This window comes from Lynx canadensis, chromosome A3 (assembly GCF_007474595.2).
Source record: "Lynx canadensis isolate LIC74 chromosome A3, mLynCan4.pri.v2, whole genome shotgun sequence".
Classification (NCBI taxonomy): Eukaryota; Metazoa; Chordata; class Mammalia; order Carnivora; family Felidae; genus Lynx; species Lynx canadensis.
In genome coordinates this window covers 132025042-132052961 of record NC_044305.1, presented here as the reverse complement: position 1 = coordinate 132052961, position 27920 = coordinate 132025042, and the positions used below count along the sequence as shown (strand labels likewise).

Here is a 27920-nt window from a genome sequence, read left to right as displayed (position 1 = left end):
ATATGTTGTATTAATATGTTGTCGTATTCATATGTGTGATAATCCTGCAAAATGGGCTGTACTCTGCATCCTCCGGATAAAAGGACTGAGGCACAAAGAGATGGAATACATGAGGTCGAAATCACACGTTTGGGGGTGCCTGGCTGGCTCAGCCGGAAGAGCGTGTGACTCTTGATCTCAGGGTCATGGGTTTGAGCCCCACCTTGGGTGTGGAGATTATTAAAAAGAAAAAGGAAAAAAAAAAAAAAAAAAAACACCTACAAGGGGCACCTGGCTGGCTCAGTCCGTAGAGGATGCGACTCTTGATCTCAGGTCTGTGAGTTCGAGCCCCACGTTGGACATGAAGCCTACTTAAAAATTAAAAACAAAACAGGGGCCCCTGGGTGGCTTAGTCGGTTAAGCGTCTGGCTTCAGCTCAGGTCGTGATCTCACGGTTCGTGAGTTCGAGCCCCACATCGGGCTCTCTGCTGTCCATGCAGAGCCCGCTTGGGACCCTCTGTCCCCTGCTCTCTGCCCCTCCCCCGCTTGCGCGCTCGCACTCTCTCAAAAATAAAATATTAAAAAAATTAAAACCAAAACAAAGAAACGAATGACACATTTGGTAATTGGCAGAGCCGTGGGAATTTGAGTCCTTCTGCCTTGAAATCCTGTATTTCCCTTTCTTTTTCTCATACTTTGCTTTTGGTTGGAGGGAGGAGACCTTTTTTGTTTGTTTTATTCTTTCCTGGATCCTCAAAGGTTACGTTAGTTTCAGGTATACAACAGTGATTTTGACAACCTTATGCTCTGCCAGCCCACCGTCCTTTCTCATACTTTCTGAATCCTTTGGGATCCTTGCTGGGGACTTAAACAGTTTTGATTTTCTCATTATCAAAGCAATCCTGAACTATCCTCAGTATTAATTCAGTTATCATTACGAGGATCCGAATTACCATTACGGGTTATGATCGGAAATACGCGAAGTCGGAAGAACAATTTCACATGGTCACAGCCACGCTGTCTGCATCAATTCGGATCTTGGGGCTTTTTTCCACGGAAGATTATAATACATGCCTTGTTCTACATGTTAGGAGTTCTTTGTAAACCTTATTTCCAACGGATGCCTAATAATCCCTCCATTGGATATACCATCATTTACTCCAACAATCCCCCATTGTTGAATCTTCTCGTGGTTTCCGGTTCTCCACTGTCAGCAGCGGTGCTGGGGAAGAACATCTTTTTATTCAGAAAGGTGTTTTGTTTTGTTTCTGTTTGCCCTATTTCCTTAAGCTACTTTCTCAGAAGTGGAAATACGGGTTCAGAGACTGTTCACATTTTAAGTGTCTGCCTACATGTTGCCCCACGGTTCCCCAGAGGGCGGCACCCAGCGTGAGTATTCGGAGGGCACGTTCCTGCTCTAATGGTCTCTTGTTCTTTTCCCGAAGCCTCATAAAGAGGATGGCCCAGAGCGTGGTAGAAGTTATGGAAGACTCCAAGGGGAAGGTTCCGGAGAACCTCCTGGCCAACGGAGGTAGGTCGCTGGCATGTCCTTAGCCGGGGCTCTCCCAGCCGGTCCTAGCCCATCGGTGGCCCTGGCCGTGCTGAAATGTTACGAGCCCCCGCGGAGCGTCTGAGTTGACACGTCGGACAGGGCCGTGCTCGCTGTTTTGAGCCCAGCAGCACCACTGGTTTGAAGAGATGCCCCTGGGCACGTCTGTGGTCCAGCGGCGGCCTTTCTAAAGCCCCAGAACCTGGCGTTTCTTACCCTGTAGAAATCTGAAGGGAGAATGGGGTCAGTGGGGGCTAACGGTTGTTTGGCCTACCCGCCACGTCTATCGGTTTGTGCTCTTATCCTGCATGGAAAATTCCATCCGTTTCCCCCACCCCTCCCACCCCTGCCCCACCCATTTATCCCTGTCACCACACTGGAAAATGCCTTGAGGGGCTGAGGAAAGCCTCCAACTTTCAGTCTTCATTGTGCCCAGTAACTACTCGAGAGAGACCAAAACTGCTCTGTGTCCTGTGTTCGCATTTTGAACGTCCGTCCGTCTCCCCTGTGGTCCAGTAGAGACCTTCGGATTCCGGAGACATTCAGGCCCATTAATCGTGTACAGACTGAGTGCACTTACAATGTGCACGACAGAAACTCTGAGACTTTGGGAACTTTAGAACTCGGTGCTGAAACTCCGTGGAGGTCATTAAACGTGTGGCTGTACGCGTGTGCAGGTGCTGCACGTGTTACTCTGTATTTAACACTTCTGTCACTCGTTACACATCAGTTCGTGTTCACTGTCCCCTCTTGGGAACCCCATAAAAGGCCGTGTTATTTGCTTGCTTAACTGGACAAATGGGAACGCTCGTACTCCCCAACCTGAACTTGGCTTCGTGTGTTAACGCAGTGGAATAACCGCCCTCCCCTTATTACGTTGCAGGTTTGAAGGAAAAACTGAAATGTTTAAAGAGTAGGTTATGCGTTGTTTGCCGTGAGTGTGCCTGGTGTGATGCCCGCATGCCCCTGGGAAGGTGGATTCTCCCCTGGTCGTAGGGGTGCGGTGATGGGGTCACGGGGGATCTCTCCAGGAACACCCTGGCACCTTGGTCACCGTATCCGTACGACCGATCGCCGGTTTCGTTCCTCTCCCCTCCTCCTCGTGCCTGCCCTGCCTTCCCGCCCGAGCACTGCATGCCTCCGGGAGTGGGGAGTGCCCTGGCTCTCGAGTTCAAGGCGGACTTCTGCATCTTTTGGCTCGTGGTCTTCTACTCGCTTGGATGTCTGTCCTCCGTGTCCCCTCTCCTGCCCGCCCTTGGAAGCCGGTTGCTTGGTGGACCCTGGCGGCTTAAATGTCAGGCTTAGCTTTGCGTGGCCCTGAGGGGGTTCGCTCGGCCAAGGACCCTTCTTCTCCTGAGCCTCCTGGGGGAGCCCCTGCGCCCGAACGGGCCACTCCTGGCTTCAGCGTTAGAAAGAAGGAGACCTTTGCTTTGGGTTTTCTCCAACTGGCTCAAACTGGTGGAATTAAGGCCAGCCAACCCATTCGGGATGAGCACAAATCTTTACCGATTGGCACTTCTCCAAATACCTTTCCACATGCTATCTGTTTGTTTACATGGAAATTTCTTGCTGGCGCTGATAAAAAATTATTTTGTTTCATTGATCAGCTGGACTTATTTTCCAGCAGGGGACTAGATGGAAGAGCTGACTTAAGGTAGAGAGCTCCTGTTCTGCATCAAAGCCTGGTCTTTAAAGCATGAGGATTCGAGCTCACATTACAATAGCAGTCAGGAAAAAATAAAATAAATAAGTAAATAGCAATCAGGATGCTTATATTCTACTCAGAATTCACGTTACTTAGAACTAGAGGCCATCACTCCACTATCCCCATCCCCAGTGCAGATGGCAGCTACTCTGAGGGCCGGCCACCTCTCATCTCGGGAGGAGGAAATTCAGCTTAAATTTTTTTTTTTAAATGTTTTTATTTATTTTTGAGACAGAGAGAGACAGAGCATGAGCAGGGGAGGGGCGGAGAGAGAGAGGGAGACCCAGAATCCGAAGCAGGCTCCAGGCTCCGAGCTGTCGGCACAGAGCCCGACGCGGGGCTCGAACTCACGGACCTCGAGATCGTGACCTGAGCCGAAGTCGGACGCTTAACCGACTGAGCCACCCAGGCGCCCCGGAAATTCAGCTTTATTTGTTTACATAATCTGCTTCATTATCTCCAGCTCCCCCACCCCCCACCCCCCACCCCCGCCAGTGAATCGGGTCCCTGTGACTTCTGAGACTAGAGCTTCTAAGCCTTGTTCTGTAACCAGCCCTGTGCAAATAAAGGTCAAGGGCTCTACAGCAGTGTTCCTGCCAAGGACTCCTGACATGCACAATGTGTAACGGCTCTGAAAAGGATTGCAGTCAAGACCTCTGTTCAGACTGACTTTGGCTCAGGTTTTCCTGATATCGTTTGGGCTGGGAAACCTTTTTCTTTTTCTTCTGCAGGACACCCACGGAACTAGCTACTGACACAATTAACTGGGAGGCTCAGCGTTGCCCCCAGTAGGTGGGGTTTAAGCCATCTCCCCGCGGGAGGGGGTGGGGCAGCGCTGCCCGGCCAGCCAGCGGCCACAGCAGCCCTGGAGCGGTCAGACCTGGTCCTGGACCTTGGCAGGTCACCTGTCTGGGTCTTGGTGTTCTCACCTGTCAGTGGACTTCATCCCCTCATGGGCTCCTGGACTGGCCGCGGCATCTCGTGTTTCTGCTTGTTCTCCGCCCCCAACCGAGCTTTGAGGCTGGAAGGACAGGGATGCTTTGCATTGTAGCAGACGCGGGGCAAGCACACCACTGCCTGACGCAGACCCTAGAACGTGACGGAAGTCACAAACACCTGGAGATCTGGCCGGCTGACCGGCAGCCCCTGTGGTCACAGGTCCCTCGTTCTGCCTGCCGGGAAGGGCTTGTCTGGGTTCTGAGATGACATCACGGTTGCTCACGAGCTGCTGTTGACGGTCTGACCTCGACCTTGGCCAACAGCCCCAGCCCCGAGTTGCTCCCTTGGAGGCCAGGCCTCTCTGACCTCAGCCAGGGGAGGGGAGGCGGTTCTTCCCTGGGCAGGCAGAAGGCTGCCGTATTGGAAGGACCGGCAGACCCAAGGGGGCCGTGGCTTTCTGAGACGGAGGACCGGCCTCAGGCCATGTTGTCACCAGAGGCGATGGGCGCGGACAGGGCGATGCTGCCCTTGGATGCGTGACCCAGGGCAGGGGGCAGCGTCTGGAGCGGGTGCTCCGGACGTGGGAAGGGAGGTGTCCGAGGAGGGGAGGTCACAGTCACATCCCAGAGGCCTCTGCAGGGAGGTCTGCACAGTCCCCTTATCTGCAGCCTCTTCCTTCGCGGCCACTCCCGCGTGGCTGGCAAGTCCCAGGCGGCGTGCCGGCTGCTGGGCACGTGGAGGTGACCGCTCTCCGAGGGCTCGGGGCCAAGGGGACAGCCCCGCAGTTCCACCCGCGCTGTGATGGGAACGGGACGGAGGCCGAACGCTCAGGAGCCACTCAAGGAGACGGGCAGAGTCTTGCAGGAATGGGAGGAGCTCTTCTAGAGGAAAGAGGCAACTCGTTCTCTCTGCTGTGCCATGAAGGCCTTAGAATTTGTGACCGAGCGTGGAGATGGGCGTGGTCCGAAATGTATCTCTCCCGGGCCACCCAGCTAGCGCGAGTTAGTACAGTCGCCGAGAGTTAGGAGGGAGACTCGCATATGGAACCCTCGCTCTGTGCTGGGCACTGAGACAGGCTCTGGAGACACGGAGACTGTCATCTGCCCCTCAAGGAGCCCGAAAGAGAACGGGGGGTGGGGGGGTCATGCATCGTCACGAGCGTCATGGAACAGGTGCGTGCCCGAGGCCAGGAGGAGGAGGCGTGGTCGGCGGGCTTGCAGGAGCCGGCCCCCGTCCTGATGTTGAAGGACAAGAGCAGCGGGGAGAGAGAGCGAGGGGCTGGAGGTGGCTCGGCTTGGGCAGAGGTGTGCCCGCAGGGTGCTGGAGGTGGCTGAGCGGGGAAGAGAAGGGGCACAGATCCCAAAGAACGCGTCTGCCCGGCATCTCCTGCCTGAGGCTGGCGGCGGGGGCCGGGCCATGGCTCCAGCCGGTCAGCGTGTGGCCGGCATTCGTGGCCCTCGCCAGGGCTCCACGAGTGGGATCGGCTGCCCCAGGAGGAGTCCTTCTCGACCTTCTGGTTCTGCCTAAGTGTGCGTGGAGCTGATCTGAGAAGGAGGCGCTCGGAGGGCCGTGTGGCCTCTTTCCCTGCCCCATTTCTCAGGTCAGGAGACTGAGGTGCAGAGGGACTTAGATGCTAATGTGCTCAAGGCCCCGGGTCTCGGGATCCGCCCAGGGCCACCCCATAATTCAGATGTTTGTTCTGTTCCTCCCTGGCCCGCATCCTTGCACAAAATCGTTCCCTGCCGGAGTGTGGCAGTTCCCAAACCCATATTAATACCAGATTTATCCCCACATCTGTACTAGCTCGAAGTGTCATAACACAATACCACAGACTGGGCGGGGGGGGGGGGGGCGGTGCTTACACAGCAGCCATTTATCTCCCGCAGTTCTGGAAGCTGGAAGTCCAAGGTCAAGGTGCCGGGAGGTTGGTTCCTTTGCTGCGTCCTTGGTGTGAGCCCATGGGGAGGGAGAGAGAGAGAGATCGATCTCTGGTGTCTCTCCTTATAAGGACGCTTGTCCTATCGGATCAGGGCCCCACCTTGGTGCCTCTTGTCTATTCCGGCACCGTGGGAATCTGAAGTCCATCTTCTAGGTGCGAGTGGCCCAGACGCATCAGCATGTGGTTCTTGCGCAGATGGGCCACGAGGCCCCTGCTCCCCCGCAGGGGAGCTGTGACCTGACCGTGGGCGGGCCGCGGGGGACCGTGGTCCTTCACGTGCTCCACGGTCACCGTCTCATCTCGTAGTGGGTGTTAGTTAGGTAACTACCCTGTGCCGATCCCCTCACCTCTAAGGTGGGGAAGATAACAGTACTTAATAGGGTTGAAAGCTCGGTTGAATGAAGTAATTCCTGTGTCCTGGCCAAGGTGGGCAGTCAGCGTCCCCCACCCTCACGGCTGTCATGGGCAGCGATGGCGTCCTTATATAAGGCGCTTTCAACTTCCTGTGCGCTCATACCTCTGCCGGCAGGCCTGGGTCGCTCCTCCGAGCCCCGTTTCATTTCCACGTGCCTCCTGGGGAGTCGTCTGCGGTCATTACCAGCCTCGAACTTGCCCCTGGTTGAGCCCATCTCCTCTCCCCTCTGCCCCATGCTGCCCGGCTTAATGCATGTCCCCTCCCTCCACCTGGCCTCCTTGGCCAGGGTGTCTGCACCCTGCTGGGCCGGCCCTCCCTTTTCTGCGCCCAGAGCTGTGGCCCCTCTTAGCTGCTCCTTCTTGTCTCCCACGCCTGCACCTCTCTCCCACACGGCCCCCAGAAACCTCAGCGTGTGCGTGCCCTTGACTGGCTGCGTAGCCGCTGGATGCTTGGTGACCTTTTCAGCCCCGCTGTTGGAGTCGCTGTGGGGCCGATCTCTGGCACATCATGGGGGGCTCCGTAGCTGCGCCCCAGTGTCTTGCTCGCCACAGGGAGAAAGTGCAGATGCCGCCTTCCATGACCCTGCCCTGGCCCTCCTGCTCCACTGGGTTGTCCCAGAGATTCCCATGCCCCACACAGGATGTCCCCCAGGCGCCCTCCGCGAACACCCAGCGCCCTCCCCCGCTGGCCACATGGCAAACTCGGGTCACCTCCAGCTCCCTTGTGCCGCCCTCCGTGCCCTCCCTGGGAGCCAGACACCGTCTCTCCCACCCTTAGCACCCTGATACACTCTGTTGCCGCTCACTGTGGTTTGACGTTTGCCTGGCTCTCTAAGAAACTGAGCACCTTGAAATTAGGGGGTGTGGTCTGTTCCTCCCCTCAGGGTAGCGCGCTGACAGTTCAGCGTAAGTGACCTTCGAGGGAACAAAAGTGTCCCTTTTATCCGCCCAAGGACGTACTGGGAAGGGCAGGCGCGCACATATCCCGGGGTGAGAATCTAGCATAGGAAGGCTGGTCTTGCACAGGCTCACGGGATCCTGGGGGGCTGTGTCAGCATTGCATAGGCTGACCTGACTTACTGGCAGGAGAATGGGCTGGGTGTCTCCAGCAGCTGGCCCCCGGGAGCACTCCCTAAGTGTGCGTGGAGCTGATCTGAGAAGGAGGCGCTCGGAGGGCCGTGTGGCCTCTTTCCCTGCCCCATTTCTCAGGTCAGGAGACTGAGGTGCAGAGGGACTTAGATGCTAATGTGCTCAAGGCCCCGGGTCTCGGGATCCGCCCAGGGCCACTCAAGTGTGGCTTGTCTGACCTCAAACTCCAGAGCTCCTTCTCCGCCCGCGGCTGATTAGGGAACTAGAAACCTCCCGAGGGCGGCAGGTTCAGGTTTGTTTCTGGAGAAAGTAAGGGGAGAAGGGACACGTGGTGGGAAAACACCGACTTCGTCTACTCCCTGTACATAGACTTTTATATAAAGGACATACGGTGACCAGGGCACCCCCACCCCGGGGGGTAAAAACGGCAGTCGAAGCTTCTAGTATTTTGCCAGGGCTCGACATGCCTTCTTTAAAACAGACCACGTGTGTGGAAATCCACTCCGTCCAGGGCTTGGACGAGGGAGGCGAGAAGGCAGCTCGCCCTGAGGGCAGGCGGCACCCTAACTGGCTCTGTGGTCTTGGAGGGTTGGCTGGAGGCTCTCTGGCGAGTCTTATCTTGGAGGTACTTCAACACAGAACAATAACCCAGCAGGGGTGTGTGTCCTACACAGCAGGAAAAGACGGGGAATCGGCCCGGCCCTCAGAAGCTCTCCTCTTGGGAAAGCGGGATCTCCCCGCTGCAGATCTCTGGGAGAGAGTTTGGGGTACAGGATGCACCGGGTCCAGCGGCCCCGGGGCTGGTGGCGGGCTTTCCAGAGGGGCTGTGGGTGCTGCCGAGGGTCCTTGCCGAAGGCCAGCCCGCTGCCTCGGTGCCCTGCTCCCCCGGGGACAGTGTTTTCCCAGAGCCCCCAGCCTGCCTTCCAGCTTCTCTCGGTTCAAGGGGGGACGCTTGGCCCGGGGTGTGGCAACCTTGGTCTCACCAGATGGGGAGAGCCCCGCTCATTTGTTGAAATGTGTTTCTTCCAGTTGACTTAACATCCTTCGTGACCCACTTTGAGTGGGACATGGCCAAATATCCTGCGAAGCAGCCACTCGTGAGCGTCGTGGATACTCTAGCAAAGGTAAGAGAAGGGCCTTCCCGTAGGGGACGGTGAAACTTCGGTGACCGGGGATAGCTGACCATCTGGGGTGGATCTGCATTGGTGTTTGGACCCTGGTGATGCAAAGAGGAACTTTCTGGGAGGCCAGAGCCAGGAGGCTGGGTGGGGTCCCCTTCCCACCTGCCTTCTGCCAGCCCTGACCAGGCCCGGTGCCTTTCTGAGGTGTGGCCTTCCGTGCCCTGGGCAAGGATAGGGGCTTTTGCGTTTCAAGGCGGGCACCTGCCCTCCCTGCACCTCCTCTGGCCCTGTCACCCGGCAGGCGGCTGCACCTTACAGGACACTCCCCTGACCTGCTCTTGAGCCACCAGTGCTGTGAGCCCGGACCCCGGTGTCCCTTTGACACACCCCTCCTGCTCTTTGCTGATGGGAGCCTAACCTCCCCCCCCGCCCCCGAGTGTTTACCGGACAAAAACTATCTGCTTCTGTGGAGAGTCTGGCCCAGGAGCCCTAAGTCCTGGGAGGCGTTGATGGAAGGCATCCCCAGGGGCCCAGGCTCCTGCTCTGAGGGGCCTGTGACAAAAGTGAGGCCCGTGAGTGCTGCACCCCTGATCCCACCAGCCCGGTAAGCGATGGCCCCCAGCTGTCACTTCATAAATAAAAGCCCGGTGGCACAGGTCTCTGGGACATGGTGGGGGTCTCGCGGCCTTGTTGACTCCTGCTTGTCTTGCTGAGGGTGAGCGCTGATTGTCTGTCCCCCTCCCTCCACCATAAACTGAGTCCCTGAAAGGGCAGGTCTCTTCCTGGAGTGGCCGGGAGAGAAAGTCTCAGCCAGGCCAGGAACAAAGCCTTCCTGTTGTCTCCTCAGAGCCCAGCGCCACCCAGGTGTGTCTGGGCAGGTCAGGCGGAGGAGATGGGCCCCTGGGACCCTGCATTCTCCTCACGGCTCGCTGGTGCCCGGCCTGTGTCTCTGGGAACTCGGGTGGGGCCAGAAGGCTCCGGAATCTGGGTGCGGTTCCTTCGCCACTCTTACATCACAGAGGTCCCGGCCCCTCCTGCGACGATTGGGCAGTCGTTCTGGAAAGCCCTCTGAGGGGGGGCTGCCCAGAGTACCTGTGCCAGGTGTGGCTTCCCGGAGGTATTGTGCACGTCTGTCACCAGCCCAGAAGCACCCCGCGGTTTGTGGGGCTGGCCGCGCCCCGCGTTGTGCTAACGAGGCCAGGCTGAGCCAGGCGGGGCGCTCAGGCCACTCTCTGAGTCCGCTCGGGACAATGCTCGCTGGCCTGGCTGTCCCAGGGACGCCAGACGGTGATGAGGCCCCCCCGGAACACATCAGGGCGTCCGCTGAGAGGGGGGAGCAGAGCCGTTGCAGAGGACAGAACTCAGCTTCGCTCTAGTCCCGAGACCCCGAAGGGTGACTCCGGCAGGAGAGCAGGGGGTGGGAGGAGGGCACGGGTTTTGACAGCCCTGCCTGTGTGCCCAGAACACACGAGGCTTTTCCTTCTTGCATCCTCCGGTCTCAGGTGGGGAAGCTGGCCGAGAGGTTAGGTGACCCGGGATGGGCGTGCGGGTCTTGGCTGGGCTGTGTGTGTGTGTGTGTGTGAGAGAGAGAGAGAGGCTCGGCTTCACAAGGAAGCCCTGGGCCGTCTCCACTGCAGGGAACCAGCTCTTTGAGGCTGGCTGGGCAGAAGCAATGAGGATTGGCTCCCTGAGGTTGTCCTGCAACAGGACCACGTGTGTGATGCCCGCAGCCCTGGTTTAGGTCTGTTCCCCCAGCGGGGGCCTAAATCTGTTAAGTAGAGACATCCTGGTCAAAGGAACTCCCTGCACAGAAAGACCCTCAGGGAGGCGAAAGCCGCTGGGCCGCTGGGCGTCGAGGAGCACTTTCTGGGTGTCCCGGCAGGTGTCCCAGCCTGGGAGGAGCCCCGTGCTGACATGGCCAGGGCCAGGCCTCCGGACCCTCCCAACAGCTGGGAACTGAGCCCACCTGCTTCCCTTAAGGGAAGAGGCTCAAGGGTGGGGAGGGCTTCGCCCCCTTCCGGTCCCGCACGCGGCACGTGGCGGCCCGTCCTGTCACCTGGGCAGGCGCCCAGCCCGGGGCTCTGTCGGTCTCCGCAGGCCGGGTCACGCCGCGGTTTCACAAAAGCCCCCAGATGTCACCAGTGTAACACGGCAAAGCGTTTATTCTTTCGCTGCGCACGCGTCCAGCCCAGGGTGGGGTGGCTCCAGGCCAACCCCCTCGGGGCGCTGGTTGCTCGTGTCTGCACCCCCCCGAAACATCCCCGGGTTCTGCGGGGCAGTCCCACGAGGCCCCCAAGGCTGCCGGCGGGCACGGCTGCCGAGCGGTGGGCAGTGCCGACCAGCCACACGCCCGGGAGCCCCCCTCGGCCGATCGCATGCCCTCCGCGGTGCCCGTGCAGCGGCCCGTCCCCGGGGTTGCGGAGACGGGGGGGACCCGGCCCCGCTGGAGGAGCTCGGTCTGGTGGAGGCGGGCCTCGCCTTGGGGACTGGCCCGCTCTGCGGATTCTGTGAGCCCGCGGCTATGCCGGGGCCCCGAGCTCAGAGAGGTTCAGAACCCGACCGCCAGCTCACGGGCAGACACGCAGGGAACTGGCATCCGGTTTGGGCCTGGCCGGTTCCAAAGCCCTGCCCCCTCCCACCGTCCGTGGGTTTCCAAACGCTCTTCTGCGGGGTTTCGCTGGTTTGCGGTGAAACCAGGAGAGAAGGGAAGACGGAAGATTTTTTTTTTAGTTCGATTTTTTTCCTTTAAAAACAGATATCGTTGAATTAATTTATTGTAATTAGAGAGAGAGCATGGGGACAGGGGTGGTGAGGGGCGGGACTTGATCCCACAACCCTGGGATCACGATCCGAGCCGAAGTCAAGAGTCAGACGCTCAAACAGCTGAGCCACCCAGGCCCCCTAATACATATGTATATGGTTTTAAAAATCAAGGTCTGTGCATTTGACCTGTGTCCGTTTCTTGGTTACAGTGGTGCATTAATGTTATGTAAGATGTCACTAACGGGGGAAACTGGTACGTGGGATCTCTGTGTCCTATTTTTGTAAATTTTGTAATTTCCCATGAGTCTGTCTGTCATCACCTAAAAGGAAAAGGTTTGAAAAGAGATTGTCAAAAAATTATCAATCTTATTTTGAAAGTCAAACATACCGCGATGTAAAGATCAAAACGTTGAAGGCTTGCCATGACGCGACCCCCTCCACTTCCTCTCCCATTAACTTTTGCAAGTTTATTTATTTATTTTGAGAGCAAGAGAGCACGAGTGAGTGGGGGAGGAGGAGAGAGGGAGAGAGAGAGAGAGAGAGAGAGAGAGAGAGAATCCCAAGCAGGCCCTGAGCTGTCAGCACAGAATCCAACGCGGGGGCTTGAACTCACGGAAACTGGGAGATCACGACCTGAGCCGAAATCAAGAGTGGGACGCTTAACCGGCTGAGCCAGCCGGCTGCCCCCTCTGGCTTTGAAACGCCCTACAGGTGACCAGGGTTTAACAGCTCCAAGTGGATCCTTCCATCTATATACGAAACCTTTGTGTTTCAACTCAAAACTGTTCGTGCCCTCAGATTGCCTCCGTTTCCTCGTATAATGACTCTGGGGGGGTCTTCCGGGTCACAGCGGAGTGCTGACATGTCGCATTTGTTGGCGTGGTGCCCACACGGGCACTTGTACACCGCCGGGTCGGGGGGGGGTCACAGAACGTGGGGCTGAGAAGAGAGTTGGGAGGACTGTGCCATCTGTGTCGGGAGCCGTGGGGGTTGGCCCTGCACCCCACCGCGTGCCCATGTGCAGGAATCTACTGCCATCATTTTGACGGCCGCTCGGTGCTCCATAACGTGGGGCGCCAGACTTTGTTGAACCAACTCTGTAGTCACGGACCCCACCGAGCCCTGGAGGGTGACTGTGGTCGTTTTAACAGCTACTGTGTTTCGAGGGCTTCCGGGGAGGTGGGCCTTGGCCGGCATTTGCCTTTCGGTGTTTGGACCCCTCGGGGAGGACGCTATCACTCTGCCCGGGGACATGGGGCATCTGAGGCCAGGCAGCCAGAAAGCAGGAGAGGGAGGCCGTGGGCCCGGGCTCGTCCCGTGTCCCCTCTTTCCCCGGCCTGTCTGCCCGGCCCGCTGCCCGGCCCGGTCCGCGACTCGCTCCCTGAAACTTGAGAACAGGGGTCGTCCTTAGTGCCCAGCGGGTGACCTGCCTCCGGGCTGAAAGGAACCTTCCTACCTGCGCAGAACGGAAGGGGCTGTTGGGCCCAGCTGAGCCTGGGGACCCGGCGCTGGTCGGGGCTGAGCCATCACGTGGGTCCCCATAGAAGCCAGGTCGGGGGTCACCCTGGCTGGCCTGGCGGCCCAAGAAGCGCTTGAAATCAGAAGGTTCAGCTCACTGAGTGATCCCGGCAGAGCCACTCGTGTCTCGGGCCTCGGTACCCGCAAAGTGGGGACAGGAGTCCCTTCCCTGCTCCCCTCAGGCTGCTGGTAGGGCCAGACGATGGCACGTGTGGGAGAGCAGCAGGGGCAAAAACGTGAGGATTCCTGACACAGATTCCTAAGTGCACCGTGAACAGCGTATGGCCGTTTTGGAAAGTTTGGCCGACTCTCGAAACTCTCTTGCTTTTCCACACAGCAACTGGCACAAATCGAGACCGACCTGAAGTCCCGAACGGCCGCCTACAACACCCTGAAGACAAACCTGGAGAACCTGGAGAAGAAATCCATGTGAGTGGCCACCCTGCTGGAACCGGGCCAGGGCAGGGGCCGGGCTGGGGCAGGAGCGGGCCTTTCAGGTCACTGGGTGAGCCAGGGTCACTGTGCCCTCATCTGAGAGAGAGACGAGCCGGGCAGGCGGACACAGGGCACGCCTGCCTCTCCAGGAGGTGTGTGCAGGGAGAGGAGACGAGAGACCCTGGTGCACATCCCCGGAGGAAAGGCTCGAGCAGGGAGGGGGCCTGTGCCCGGAGAGGAATCCGATGCTGGCCCTCCCCTGCCTTCCCTTCCTCTCCCACCCTCCCCGGTTTCCCCAGAATACCTAGGCTGTGCCCCAAGATCTTTCTTTACAGAGGACCTTCCCCGCTGAGGCAGTGGGGGACCAGACTGTCAGAGCCTGGCCCTTTGTGAGAGCCCCCCAAGAGCAGTGGGCTCTGCAGCCCAGAGCAGAGCAACCCCAGGGACTCCGGTGCCTTCTTCACTCAGCTGAAGGACCACCTCGTGAGAGAGAGGAAGCAGACTGCTTGGCCCAGCAGTCACGAGGCACCAAGACGGCAGGAGGTGTCTGGAGAAAAGCATAAGCCCAGGGTCGTGAAGGCAGCAATGATCTCGTAAGGTAGTGAGCGCCCTGTTGTTGGAGGCATGTAAGAAAAAGCCAGATGAGCTCCTGCCAGGAAGTGTGGAAGTTGCTCCTGAATAGGGCTGAGTTGGCACGGAGGACCTTCCCAGTCTCCCCAGGTTCTGGATCTGATTCTGTTGACAGTTCTCTGCAGATACTCCAGAGAAGGGAAGTACCCAGGGGAGGTCGGAACCGGCTGTCCTCTCGTTCGGCCATTCCTCTGAGTAGCTCACCCTCTCATTTCTGCCTCTCCCTTCGGATGGCCACTGGGCCAGCCGTCTTGTGAACGAGGCAAATGGTGCCTTAGTGGAGAATGGAAAACCAAAAAGGGAGGGACGCACCTTGACTGGAAATGGCCGTTGGTGGCGGCCTGACTTTGTGTCAGAACTAAATGGGCGTCACCTGAGTTTTGCCTCCTCCTTGGCCCTACGGAGGGGTGAGGATGGGAAAAGGGCAGGGTGCCCTAAATGGTGACCTTGGCATAGGTCAGTCATGGCATTGACCATCTGCCTGCCTCATTGCATCACCGAACTGTGGGCTCCTTGAGAATTGTCTGGGGCTTAGCAAACATCTGGTGCGGCCTCTTCAGTCGACCAGTGAAGGAGCCATCCACTGAGTCACAGCAGCATTGGTCTGTCCAGAGTGTTTGCTGAGGGAAGGAGAGGGAAGGGGAGGGCAGGGGAGGGCAGGGGAGGGAAGAGAAGGGAAAGGGAGGAAAAGGGAGGGTAAGGCTGTTCTTTACCTCCTTGTCCATTATTCCTGTCTTTTTTTTTTTAATTTATTTATTTTGAGAGAGAGAGTGCAAGTGGGGGAAGGGCAGAGAGAGAGAGAGAGAGAGAGAGAGAGAGAGAGAGGGATACAGAGAATCCCAAGCAGGCTCCACGCTGTCAGCACAGAGCCCAATGCAGGGCTCGAACTCACGAACCGTGAGATCAAGAGATCAAGAGTCTGATGCTCAACCGACTGAGCCCCCCAGGTGCTCCCCTTTTTCTTCTTTTGATAAACATTTATTAAGCACCTACCATATCCTCAGGCTTTATGCCAGGCCCTAAAGATGCAAAGCAGAATAAAAGGGAATTTCTGCACTTGGAGAGCTCACAATTATTCACTCAACAAATATTTACAGAAAATCTGCTTTGTGCAGGGAGTACAGGCATAACCCAGACAGATAGGACCTGACAGGTGGGACGGTAATGTGGAAATGCCAAGGTAGGAGGTACAGGCCCTGTGCCCTCGGAGAGAGTCCTAAGGGACTTACCAGTGACGGCGCAGGTAGGAGAGGTGAGGTTGGAGGGGGGCATTGTACCTGAGGCTTTGGCCTTGGCCGAGTGCTTGAGAGCCATTCACCAGGGAGACGTCCTGTGCTGCACTGATATCCTGGCTGGGTGCTGAGGCTGTAGACAGTCTCAGTAGCTCTACCTTGGCTCGTCTGCTGATACAATAGCCTTGAACCGTGTGCTAAAAATACCACGACCTCGATGTAGACCGGGTTCCACTGGGCACGATGAAAGCTATTTCAGGTGAAGGTCCCCTGGCGGCTGGACCTGTGAGGCGTGAAAAGTGACACGGACCTCTCTCTGGTCCCTGTGTCTGCTCAGGACAGCCCGACACTCGAGTAACTCAAGCTGCCTGCCCCCCCGCCCCCCTCCCCCCGCGGTCCCCTCCTAACAGCCGGTGGCTCGCACCGGGGCAGTGCAGGCCAGGGAGGTGTTGAACTCAGCCACCCCTCGGTGACTGTGACGGGGCCTCAGGCCCTGCCAGCCACAGCAGGTCTGGCCACCAGAACTGGGGGGTCAGGGACACCCTCAGCCCAGGGTCCTGGCACTCCCGGGGGGGGTGGTGACATCTGAGTCCTGCCTGTCTCCTGCCTGCCCTCCAGTCCCCGGGCCCGCGTGCTGGTGGGTATACGGGGTTGGGGGAGGGGGTCCGTGTGGCCCAGAAGTCCAGGCCCACGCTGCCTCCCTCCCCCTTTCTCCTGATCACACCCCCTTTGTCCCACACGGATTCAGGGGAAACCTCTTCACTCGGACGCTGAGCGATATTGTGAGCAAAGAAGACTTCGTGTTGGATTCCGAGTATCTTGTCACACTTCTGGTCATCGTGCCCAAGTAAGTGGCCCGGGAAGGTGGGTGGTGCGGGGCCTCAGCCCGTGTTGGTGACCCCGGAAGGAAACCGGCCTGCCCGACGGAGAGGAAGGGGAGCCCCCCCACGGCCTGGCCCCCGGGAGCACTAAATGGGAGTTGCATGGGCCGGCACGGGAGCAGGGGGACAGCACCTGCGGTGGGACGCAGTGACAGAAGCAGCGTGCCTGCCACATGCCTCACTCTCAACAAACCCCGGGCTGCTGTTACTCCCTTGTCCTGAGGCCAGAGAAGTCAGCTGGCTTGCCCAAGGCCACACAGGGCTGGGACTAGAAAGTTCCGACACAATCACACGGGCCCTCTGCGGGGTCCCAGGCCTTCATGGGGAGGCTGGGTCCGGGATGGGGCTGGGCAGGAGATTCTCGGTGCCCATGGCAGGGCCTCGGGGGGTGGGGGGCACTCCGGCCCAGGCCTGCTCACTCCAGTCCTTTGGGAAGAGGGGTATATAGGGTCCCAAATACTTGGGACGCCCCGAAGTTTTTAAGCAGAAATCACTGAATGATCCTATATCCTCGCAGACCAAGCTACGCGCAATGGCAAAAAACCTACGAATCCCTCTCGGACATGGTGGTCCCTCGGTCGACTAAGTAAGTGAGACCCCAACTTGGCACCCGGCCACCAAGCGTGCCGGAAGGTGTGAGGACCCTCGGCCCGCCCCACTCGCTCTCACAAGGGTCCCTTGGCCCGGAACTCCTTTGCAGCCACACACCCGGCCCCATGCCGGACTCTCTCCATCTTTTAAAATGCGGTTTCCCTGCCCCCTCCTCCAGGAAGCCCTCTCTGGCTGCCTCCTGGCAGAGACCCCCCACTCAGTGCACTCTGCGGTGCCTTCTCAGCCCAGGTCATTCTTCCCCGCCTGAGGGTCAAGCAAGGGCCTGGCTCTGATGGCCACAGGGCGGGAGCAGGGGAGGAAGGCATTCTCAGCGTCCGGCCTCCTGGGGTCAGAGCAGGAGTGGCCAATGAAGCCTGGGAAGGTGGCAGGAGAAGGTTCACAAACCGTGAATACCACGCATCTGGGGAGACCAGCATCTCAGGGCCGCACGCAGCAGCAGGAAAGGGTCTCACGAGGCAGTACTGAGCAGGGGAAGCAAGTTCTTTTGCTTTAGCTCTAGAAACAGACACAACTAAACCACATGCGATCTGGGCACACGCAGGTGCCCAGCAGAGCCGTGGAGGTGTGTGGGCATGGGAAACGTGGCGACCTGGGGACACAGTGCAACGTGCACCCAGGGAGGGCCACGGGACGGGGGGGGGGGGTCTGCTGTATGAGAATTGCTTTAGGTCTTAAATGGGGCGGCTGAGACACAGGTATTTGTTATTCTCTATACCTTTTCACACGTCTGAAACGGCTGGTCCTTGAAAAAAATTTTTTTTAACGTTCACTTCGTTTTGAGAGAGAGAGACAGAGCACGATCAGGAGAGGGGCACAGAGAGAGAGGGAGACACAGGCTCCAGGCTCTGAACTGTCGGCACAGAGCCCGACGCGGGGCTCGAACTCACAAACCGCAAGGTCATGCCCTGAGCTGAAGTCGGACGCGTAACCGACTGAGCCTCTCAGGCGCCCCGCGAATGGTTTGTCGTTTTAAAAGATTTGGCGGGTGAGTCTTGGCCAGACATGCCAATTCACCTGCTTCCCAGGGCACTGTGGCAAGAGGGAGGGTGGCCCCTGCCCAAGTCCATCTCGGCCCGGAGGCGTCTGGCTGGGGGTACCTGCTGCAGGGCGGCTCTTCCAGGGTCACAACTCACTGGAGGTAGCAGTTAGGAGCTGAGTTGAGGGGTGCAGGGAACAGGACGGTCATAGCCTGAGGCCACAGGGGAGGCCAGAGGAACAGGCCCGGGGCAGCCACGTCTGCAGGGGCGGGGCGGGTGGGGTGGGGAGGAAGGCACACAGATGGGTGGAGGGGCTGGTCCTTGAAGTCACCCGGCTCAGCAGACGACCCCCAGCTCTTGTAACAGTGCCATTCTGTGGCCAGGTGCCAGGGGGCCCCGCCCAGAAGGCTGCCTCGGTAGGTGGCTTGGCTTCTCAGACCAGAGCCCCCAGGCCCTTCGTTGTCAGAAGGCGCCCGAGAATCCGCAGAGGTGACTCAGGAAAAGTCTCTGGAGCCTGGGGCGGCCCTTCTGGGCACCCACTCTGGGAGAGCGGAAAGGTGACCCGGCCCTGAGCGCGTCCACGAGACCTGCCTGGGCTTGGCGAAGGGCTTCAGGTCTGTGACCCAAAGACGCAGGCCCCTGGCTCTGACAACCCCTGTGTTTGGGGCGGTGCCCACGGGCGTCCCGTGCTGAGGTGTGCCTCGGGAGGCCGTCCGATTACAACATCGGACGTGAGGTGGACGTGGCGGGGTGGTTTCCCACCAACGAGCTCTGCCCTGCTTTGCTATGAGCACAGCACGTCAGAGCGAGGGCCCCCGTCCGCACACGAGGCGACTGAGACCCGGGACTAGCGTGATCTCTTGGGCATTTCACAAACCAGAGCTGAACCGCGCATCTCCGCACAGCCAGTCTCCTGTCTTTTCCTCCCCTAGAGGGCCTGCGTTGAGATCACCTGGAGGCCCCTGAGGCCTCAGCCTGGAGGTTGAATGGCAGGAGCCCGAGAGGGGGCGGGTCGCAGCAGGTGGCTGAGCCCACACAGCCAGGAGTTGGGAAATAAGGGACGTCTGGTTCCCTGCCCTCCGCTGCTGGCTGGGCCCCTGCACACGGGCCAGTGGGCTGATGGGGACGGAGCCTCACCTCTGCGGTGACCCGCCTCCCCGACGGGAGAGGACAGGGCTCTCCTAGCCCAGCTCTGACGCCGGGCCCGGCGATGAGTCCCGTGAACAGACGCTTCTCTCCCCCAGACTGATCGCCGAGGACAACGAGGGCGGCCTCTTCACGGTGACCCTGTTTCGAAAAGTGATCGACGATTTCAAAACCAAAGCCAAAGAGAACAAGTAAGGGCTGGCCTTGGGGGGTTGCTCCGGGTCTGGTCTGTCTGCACCGGAGGGGCCTCTGCTCCGACTGGAAGCTTCTTGGCAAACGCCTCTCATTTGCTTGTTTTAAGGTTCACTGTCCGTGAATTTTACTATGATGAGAAAGAGATAAAGAGGGAAAGGGAAGAGCTGAGCCGTTTGCTGTCTGATAAGAAGCAACAGTATGTGAGTAGACTTCGTGGCGGCCGGGCTCCGGGCAAGGGCGGCTCCTCCCTGGGGGCACACGGCCCCGGGAATGTGTGCCCCCCTGGGGCTGCCGGGGTGCGTCTGGGGAAGGCAGAGGGGCCCCGAGGTGGCGCCTGAGCTGTGAGTCCGTCCGAGCTCCTGAGTCCTGGTGCTGCCCTTCCAGGAAGGGACTCCCAGCTCCGCTCTGCAGCTGAGAAACTGACGCTCTGGGGGGTCAGTGAGCACCTCCCCCAGGAAGAGGGCCCCACCTGAGCCTTCTCCGCCCCAAGGTCGGGCAGGGCAAGGTGGGGATCCCTGAGTGGAAAGTGGGCGGCTCCGTCCCCTCCGTCCCCCTGCTATTCTCAGCAGTGCGGCTCCCCGGGTGCGATGTGACACCTTCTGTCACCAGCACCTGTATTTGTGTCCCCTACGCTTCCAGCAAAGAGTGGGTGCTTGTCCCGGAGGAACTGACAACAGCCGACCTCCCGTGTGCAAGGGCAGCTGAGCTCAGGGGGGAGAAAACCAGGCTTTTAGTCTCGAAGTGTGAACAGCGTGGCCTTGGGCACCCCGCTCTGTAAGACGGGCACGCTCCCCACGTGGCATCCTCCCGCTGCAGAGCGGGCCTAAGCCAGGTGGCTCCTGGGGCCTGCCTCGGTGGAATGTCTCCGGGTCCCTTCTCTCCCATCCCCCCCACCCCCCACCCGGGGCGGGTTCTCGGAGAAGCTTCCTAGTCAGCCTCTGGAGTAGAGAGGAGGGGAAGAATGAGTAGAATGTACTTCAGGCCTGTTGGAGGAAGACCGGTGTGTAAACATAAGGCTGTAAGTATGTGCTTGGATGATGCAAGATGTACCTCCCGTATGGCCAAGTGTTTGCCCCGAGCCTTCTCTGCTGTCGGGCCGGGGGAGTCTGCACCTCCGACGTGACCTCTCTGGGTCGGTGGCCTTTTCACAGGGACTCCGGACAAGTCAACCCCCTCAGAAGTGGCAGCAGCATGGGGGTTCCCAAAATAGGGTTCTCCCAGCCCCCCCAGACTGTCCCATCCCCCTTGAGGAGGAACGGGGGGCTGGTCCTATGGTCGTGCCCGTGCACGGTTTCGGCCCCTCCCGGCCCCGAGCACACACGTATGTGTGTGGACGTGTGTGAGCACACCAGGGGAACACGCTTTTCGGATCCCAAATCTGCCGGGCTTCTCTGGCTGAGACCCCTTCCCGAGACAAAGGGCTGAAGTGGCCCCGGGCCTGAGGCCTCAGACCTGACACGCCCAGGCAGGAAGGGTGCTCGCCAACAAGCTGGAAAACCAAAGGGTTCTTCTCCTTGACCTCAGCTCGCCCCAAACCCTCATCACCCAGGAGCGCTCGGTGGTCTCTATCATAGTTGAGCAACCCTGCTGGCCTTGGGGCCGGCCCTGGCTGGCCTCCGGTTGGGGGCTAGACTGTGGCAGCTGTCACGGTGTCCAGGAGGGAGGCCCTGCCCGCAGGACAGGTGGTCAGGTCCGTGCCTTCGGCCCCTCCCTCCGCGCTGGCACAGACCCCCGAGGATCGAGGTGATACGCAGGAGCTCGACACCTGCCGCCCGGGTCTCCGGTTACCCGCCGGCGGAGGGTGCTGCTCCCCGACGCTGCCCTGGGAGCCCTTCCAGGGTCTCTCTGTGCAGGGGAAATGGAGAGGCGAAGGAGACACACTAGCTCGGAAACATTTAGCTCCCTGCGAGGCTCTCGCTGGGTGCCAGTGAGCGGGGGTCAGCCGGGGTCGGCCCTACCCTGGCCGCGTAGACCCTTTCCCCCTTAGCTTGTTGGGAGGCGGGTGCGGTCGGCATCCTCCGCCGTTTTGATTACTCGCCAGCCAGAGGGGACAGGCTGGGGCCTGGGGCTTCGGCCCCCTGTGAGAGCACGGGGTGGGGGCTTCCTGTGCTTTCTGTTTGCAGAGAGGGTAAAGGAGGCTGTGTCCCAACAGCACACCCGCCGTCCGCGTGTGGCATGCTTAAGCGCACCCCGATTGCCCTGTTGCCACCGAGGCTGGACGTGGTGGGGACACGCTCCTCAGGCAGAGCCGTTTCCACGAACGCCGCCTGGAGCTGTCCCCGTCCTGTCCCCGTGGAGAGGAGGTCCTGACCGGGGCCAGGCAGGGGCGGGGGGGATGTGGGCACCGGCTCCGTCCCTGGAATATGGGGCCTGAAGGCCTTAACACCCCGGTCCCATCTCGAGTCCGACCAGCACGCAATCCCGGAGGGCGGGCCGGCCTCGCCGGCCTCCCTGTGCTTTTCAGGCGATGCGAGTTATTTCTGTTTGTTGTGATGCATGTTTGCCGAAAGATTAATAAATCATTTCTGTGCCTTTAGCAAACTTCCTGTGTTGCTCTTAAAAAGGGATCATCCACCTTCCCGGACCACAAGGTTCAGGTAACCCCGCTAGGGAACCCCGATAGGCCCGCTGCGGGGCAGACGGACAGAGAGAGAGAGAGTGAGGGCGAGGGAGAGGTAAGCAGCACCCGGGAGCCCTGGGCTTCCCCCGCTCGCATGTCCTCGCCAGTGCAGGCGTCTTCTGAGAAAACAAAGCCTTGCGTTTTCTGTTACCGAAGGTGGCTTTTGAGGGCTCAAATCAAGGAGCCCAGCATCAAACGCCTTTCCTCCTCATCCGGGGGGCCTCCTTGGAGCTGCCCCCCGCCCCCGGCAGTGGATGGTGCTTGCTGGCCAGGGTGCCCCCCGCCCTGTCTGGAGGTGGCTGGAGCTGGTGACGGGGACAGGTGCTGGTGGTCGGGCGGCTCGGCTCTCCTCCCCTGACTGCCCTGGCTGGACCCACCCCTGACCTTGGTGGGCACTTGGAGGTGCCTTTGCTCCAAGACTCGAAGCTCCCTGTCCCCGAGGAGCGGCCACAGCGGCATTAGTGGCAGCTGTCGTGGCCGAGTGAGGCGGGCTCCTCGGGGGGGCCCCCTGGAAGCGGCGGCTGGTGGATGACGCCAGGACCCCGGGGCAGCGCCTCCCTGGGAGGCGGGCCCCTTCGCAGCACAGCGTCAGAGGGAAGCCTGCGGGCTGCCTGCTGACAGCCCTGAGGTCAGGGGCTGCCCAGCCCCTGCAGCCCGGTCTGCGGTGGCCCCGCGCATGCGCCGGGTGGCTGGCCCGCGGCGCTTCCCCGGCCCCTCCGCCCCGGGGCGGCCCGGACGACGAGGTCCCGGCCCTCGTCCCACCACCTCGCTGCTTCCGCTGGCCGCCGGGCATCTCTTCGCCGCTCGGGGCTTGCTCTGTCAAAACCCACGTCCTCCTCGGCCTCGCGTGGGCGGAGCGGCCAGCGGGCGTTCACCGGCTCTCCTGTCTCTGCAGGGCCCGCTGCTGCGCTGGCTCAAGGTGAACTTCAGCGAAGCCTTCATTGCCTGGATCCACATCAAGGCCCTGAGGGTGTTTGTGGAGTCCGTGCTCAGGTGCGTGGAGGAGGCGCCCAGCCCGGGGTGGGGCAGCGAGCTCTGGGGGCCCCCTGGGCTGCCGCCTGCCCCTTCCGTCCCCCGCCCCCGCCCCCCCCCCCAGTCTCCTCTGGGACCTGCCGGGCCCTCCCATCCTCTCCGCGCGCTCCTCCTGGCTCTTGGCAACATGTTTAGGATCTCCTGAGTCACACGAGCCTTCCCTCAGCCCTGCGGGCCCTGCTGTCCTGTGCTCCGCGTCCCGTTCCTGCCAGACTCGGGGCGGGTGTCCTGCTCTCCGCGGCAGGCTCCGCCCCGCCCCGTGCACCTGCCGGGGCCTGGCGACTCCTAGAGGAAACACCAGCACGGTCTCAGTCCTTGACCTCTGAGCCCAAGGCGGCACAAAAAAACGAAAGCCCTGAACCAAACCGAACTGACGACAACCAAAATTTGGCCTTGTTTGTTTTTTTCACCAAAGTGAAAACAATTACCGCGGGAGATTTGGGAACTGTAGGTAAGCACGACCAATGAATAAAAAAATCACCTGTAATTTTAACGCGGAGAGAAAACTCTGCTGGCTAGTGTGCAGGTGTGAACCTTAGGAGTTTTTGTTCCTTTGTGTTTTGCTTCTTTTTTTTTATTCTAGTTTACAGATATGCATATTTTTTTTTTACTAAATTTTTGCAAAAATGGAATCAAGCAGTATTTTTTAAAGCCTGTTTTTCTGCCACGTTTTGAACATGTGCAGTGACATGAGCTATGTGGGGAGGGGGGATCTTGGTAGCATCACACACGGCTGGCTGTACCCTTTTTCTGGAAGCTTCCACCCCTGCTTCTTGGCCCCCTCCGGCCCTCTGACCCTCTGGAGTGCTCTCCCCAGCCCCTCCCCTGCCTGCAAGGCGGGCGCCCCCCCCCCCCATCCCTTCCCAGCCATCCACCTGGAGGCCTGTTCCGTACTTTCCCTTTCGAGTCTGCGCCTCCTACCTCGTCCTGTCCGCCTCTCACGTCACACGGGCTTCCCCTGGACATCTGGCTCATCTCCCCTCCTGACCCCTTCCCCCGGCTGCCCCGTCAACGCCCGTGGGCTCACGTCTTTCCTGTTTCCAGACCCCAAGCCTCAGGGCGGGCTCAGATGCCTCTGCTCCCTCACCCTCGCCTCCTACGCCCACTCCTGCACCCCACGACGCTTGTGGTGGGCCCCCTGGCTTGCCCCTGCTTTCTCTCTTCCCTCCGTCCCGGCCTCGCCTGGCCGGGCCAGCTCTCGCCACGGGCTCTCACTTGGTTCTGTGCCTCCGGTTCATCCTCCGCGCGGCGGCCAGTGTGGTTTTGTCCAAGCACAATATGGCGGCTGCCAGGATCCGACCGTGGCTCCTCTCGCGGTCATCCACCCCCACCCATCTCAGAGGCCTGGAGCGGCGCGGACTGTGGCATTGGGCCGCGGGGCGTAGACGAGCAAACCTGGAGTGTGCCAGCCACCTGTGGTGTAGACGGGGCCCGAGACTGACCCTGCTGGCCTCGAAAATCAGTGGTTCTCAGGCTCACTACAGTGCGGATGCCCGTTTGCTCGAGAGAGGTAGAGATGGATGTCCTTAAGTTGGATGAAACAGGACTTCTCCTAAAAGTATATGTAAAAGTAATTCTTTTTTTTTTTTTTTGTCAACGTTTATTTTATTTTTGGGACAGAGAGAGACAGAGCATGAACGGGGGAGGGGCAGAGAGAGAGGGAGACACAGAATCGGAAACAGGCTCCAGGCTCCGAGCCATCAGCCCAGAGCCCGACGCGGGGCTCGAACTCGTGGACCGCGAGATCGTGACCTGGCTGAAGTCGGACGCTTAACCGACTGCGCCACCCAGGCGCCCCGTAAAAGTAATTCTTTACAAGACTCTCAATGTAGGATTTTTTTTTTTTTTTTTTTACTGTGTCTGTATTTTTCCGGAATACGGTTGTATACATGAGCGCTGTTTGAAAAATTCAAGTTCAGAAATACATACTGTGGAAACAGTTCCCAGTCCCCACTGCCCATAGATAATCACGGTTAATGGTTTCGAGACTCTTCTTTCCCCCCAAATGGGATCGTTTAGCGTCCTGTGGCTTGCTGTCTTCATCTGCTCTGAATCAGTCTCTTCACGGGTGAAGTTACCTGATCCTTTTTTAATGGCTTTTTCATATTCTATCCTGCGGACAGATCGTAATCCGGGAAAACAGAGGCTGAACACGTTTGCTGGGGCACACAGACGGTGAAGTTCACCTGCTTGCCTGTTCCTTTGACCCCCTGTTGGTCTTTGCCCCGCCCCCCCCAGTTGGCTCTTGGCCGCTGTCTCCCTCTTCTCCGAGCTGTTTTGTACTTCCCGCCTGGGGGGGAGGGAGGGGCCGACGCGCTCTCTGCCTCTGTCACCCCGCTCAGAGTCGGACAGATGTGAAATGGACATCTTCCAGACACTTCCAGATGTGCAATGTTCGTGGACTCCATAAAGTCAAAGTGAAGTAGACTCAGCCCTCAGTTGAGGGAGAGCTGGTTGACCCTCAGGGCGCAGTGAACCGGGGGCTGCCGGGCACAGAGTGGAGGGGCCAGCCAGGAAGCTAGTCAGTCTGGATCTCAGTGGGGAACAGAGGTTACGGAATCCTGACGGCGGCTGCGTGGCCGTGATCGTCTAGGGAGAGCCCTGCAGAGGGAAGGTACTGAAAGGGCACCTCGGGGAACCCCAATATTTAGAGTGGAGGAGAGAAGCCCATGGGGAAGTCAGGCAGAAGGAGGGAGTGGCTGACGAGTCAAAGGGAGGAGAGGCTTAAGGGTTTAGGTATCCCCGTGAAAAGGGTCACGAGGTCATCGGTGGGACAAGCTCGAGTGTGGTGGCCGGATGACTGGGTGACATGGGACGCTGGGCACTCTCAAGTTTGGAATGAGAGCCCAAGGGGGCTGAGGGCGTTTCTTACAAAGGAGGGCAGGATGGCGAGATGTTACAGGGAAGGGGACAGCGGTTAGACGATGCTGGCGCCCCTGTGGCACAGAGGTCTCGGTGTGGGGGCCTCATGTCAGGGCTCCCCGCCGGGTGACCTCGGCAGTCAGGGAGGAGGAGGGTCCTCTACTGAGCGGAGCAAGAAGGAGCAGCGTGGGGGCGGCCTTGTGGAGAATGAGCGCTGACCGGGCTGTTCTGGAAGGCGTGTTCTGAGCAGAATGGAGAAGGTGTTCATTGACATCGATCCAGAGGGAGGGTCAGCAGGGAAAGGGCTGGAAGGATCTGGGAAGAACGTGGGAAGCCCCAAAGTTGAGAGAGTGGGCTGAGAAAGGGGCCCAGGGCTTGGAGGCTTGATGGGGGGGGGGGGGGGACGAGGAGCAGTCAGTCAACATTCACGAAGTGTTGGAGTGCCCGCCGCCCTCCAGGTCTGGGGACACAGTAGACTGTGCACAAAACAGACCCGTGCCTCTGCCCCGATGGGAGCTCGCGGGCTGGGAAAGACAGGACAGCTGGGACACAGGGGTCCTCGTTCGGGAGGGTAAGCGAGCTCCCAGGGAACCTGCAGTGACTGGCGGGACGACCGGGTCGGACGACAGAGCGCGGTGGCACCATGGTCTGGGAGCTGGAATGCGCGTCCTTAACGTACGTGTTGCCTGGGGTGTGTGGTCAGCAGGTGGAGACAGCGGTGTCGGTGAGGCCGAGGGTGTGGAGTGGGTTTCTGGAAAGCACTGGGAGTTGCGGGAGGGAGTCAGGAGGGGGGCTGCTCGCTCAGCTAAGATGGCCACGGCCCCTCCGCTCACTCCCCTGGGGGGTACCGGAGCTTTGTGGTAAGGGGGCACACGGAGATGAGGCCATCGGCTGGGCCATTCCCCTCGCCCGTGACCCAGCCCACGCGCCGCCACCCGTCTGCACCCGCCAGCTTCTCTGGCTCTTGCCTCGTGGAAAGACCATTTAGGCGGGGCTCGGACGTCGGGGTCCTGCCGGCCCAGCATCCTGGAAACGCACAGGACTAAGCAGGTGTTAGGCTCGGTGTGTGGCGAAGGCAGCGGCACCGTGGGCACGGCCTCCTTCACGTACGCTTTGCTTCCCGCCCGCAGATCCAGCAGACCTCCGCGTTTTGGTGCGCGCCGCACCGTTATCCAGAAATGGCCGGTTAGCCTGTTCTGGCACATTCCCCTCCAGAAAAATCCAGTCACCAGTCTCACCTCTGACCCTAAATATTTCATTCCACTGAGTTTTACTGTCTTAAGCGGTGTCAGCTGAAGCTTTTTTCTTCTTACTAGAACCGCCTGTTTCTCGTCAGGGTTGTTTTCCCCACGTTTCCATCTGGGGTAACTTATGCGCACATTTTGTCTGTCTGGGAAGGTACGGACTTCCGGTGAATTTCCAGGCGGTGCTCCTCCAGCCTCACAAGAAGTCCTCCACCAAACGTTTAAGGGAGGTTCTGAACTCTGTCTTCAGACATCTGGATCAAGTAGCGGCTGCAAGCGTGTTGGATGTAGGTATACGATCCAGAAGCGGCTGGGGTTCTGTGCTAAGGTCAGCCTCCCCACCTGGGAACTTGCCAGATCCCGAAACTGCCTGTTACGAAGATGTACGTTTCACAAATGCGAAAGTCTAACAAGGAAGAGGCTGTGTGTGTGTGTGCGTGTGTGCGTGCGTGTGTGCGTGGCGAGGGTGCGCTGCGCGGGGCAGAAGATACCGTCACGGCCCGGAGAGCCTCCTCAAAAACATAAAGACGGGACAGCGAACTGCCTTCTGCACCTAGAGCGACAGCGCCGTGTCCTCTTTTGCAGGCGTCTGTCGACATCCCGGGACTGCAGCTCGGCAACCAAGACTACTTTCCTTACGTCTATTTCCACATCGACCTCAGCCTGCTCGACTAGGAGCCGCTGGCCCCACGAGGCCTTCCCGTCCGTGCGGACTCCGCAGACGCCGCTCTTTCCCTCGGCCGCAGAACCCCGCGGAACTTAGAGTTTGAGAGAAATTGCTCACAAAAGTTAGTTACAGTTGTATTTATTTTTTTTTAAGTTACAATAAAGAAATGCCCCGTCCTTTGAATGGTCTTTTATGTTCGAACGTAATTCAAAGCCTCACTTTACATAAATGGGGACTGCCTAGAAATTGGTCACCTGCTGTTTTAATTTTGTGTCTCAACGGATCTCTTGGGACGGCTTGGGAAGAACATTAAAAATCTTGAGCTGACCGTATAACCAGCTAGATTTCCTAAGTCAGTGGGGATGGCCCAA

The 27920-nt window shown here is 59.3% G+C and overlaps 1 protein-coding gene across 7 annotated transcripts in view; it reads left to right on the top strand.

Annotated features, from left to right (window-relative positions):
- The window catches only part of ATP6V1C2 (ATPase H+ transporting V1 subunit C2), a 53731-nt gene extending 26006 nt beyond the window's left edge, over window positions 1-27725 (top strand). For 2 of the 7 annotated variants that reach the window (XM_030311642.1, XM_030311643.1), the window contains 12 exons: window positions 1425-1510; window positions 2412-2441; window positions 8644-8738; window positions 13354-13445; window positions 16062-16160; window positions 16712-16780; window positions 19028-19120; window positions 19231-19324; window positions 21662-21799; window positions 22640-22737; window positions 27037-27169; window positions 27468-27725. In XM_030311642.1, coding sequence (XP_030167502.1) covers window positions 1425-1510; window positions 2412-2441; window positions 8644-8738; window positions 13354-13445; window positions 16062-16160; window positions 16712-16780; window positions 19028-19120; window positions 19231-19324; window positions 21662-21799; window positions 22640-22737; window positions 27037-27169; window positions 27468-27557 — 1117 coding nt within the window. In that variant the 3' untranslated portion in view covers window positions 27558-27725. Of the gene's footprint in view, window positions 1-1424; window positions 1511-2411; window positions 2442-8643; window positions 8739-13353; window positions 13446-16061; window positions 16161-16711; window positions 16781-19027; window positions 19121-19230; window positions 19325-21661; window positions 21800-22639; window positions 22738-23191; window positions 23369-27036; window positions 27170-27467 lie in introns of those variants that run through there. The other 5 variants (XM_030311645.1, XM_030311644.2, XM_030311646.1 and 2 more) reach the window with 5 other exon arrangements.
- The last annotated feature ends 195 nt before the right edge of the window (window positions 27726-27920 follow it).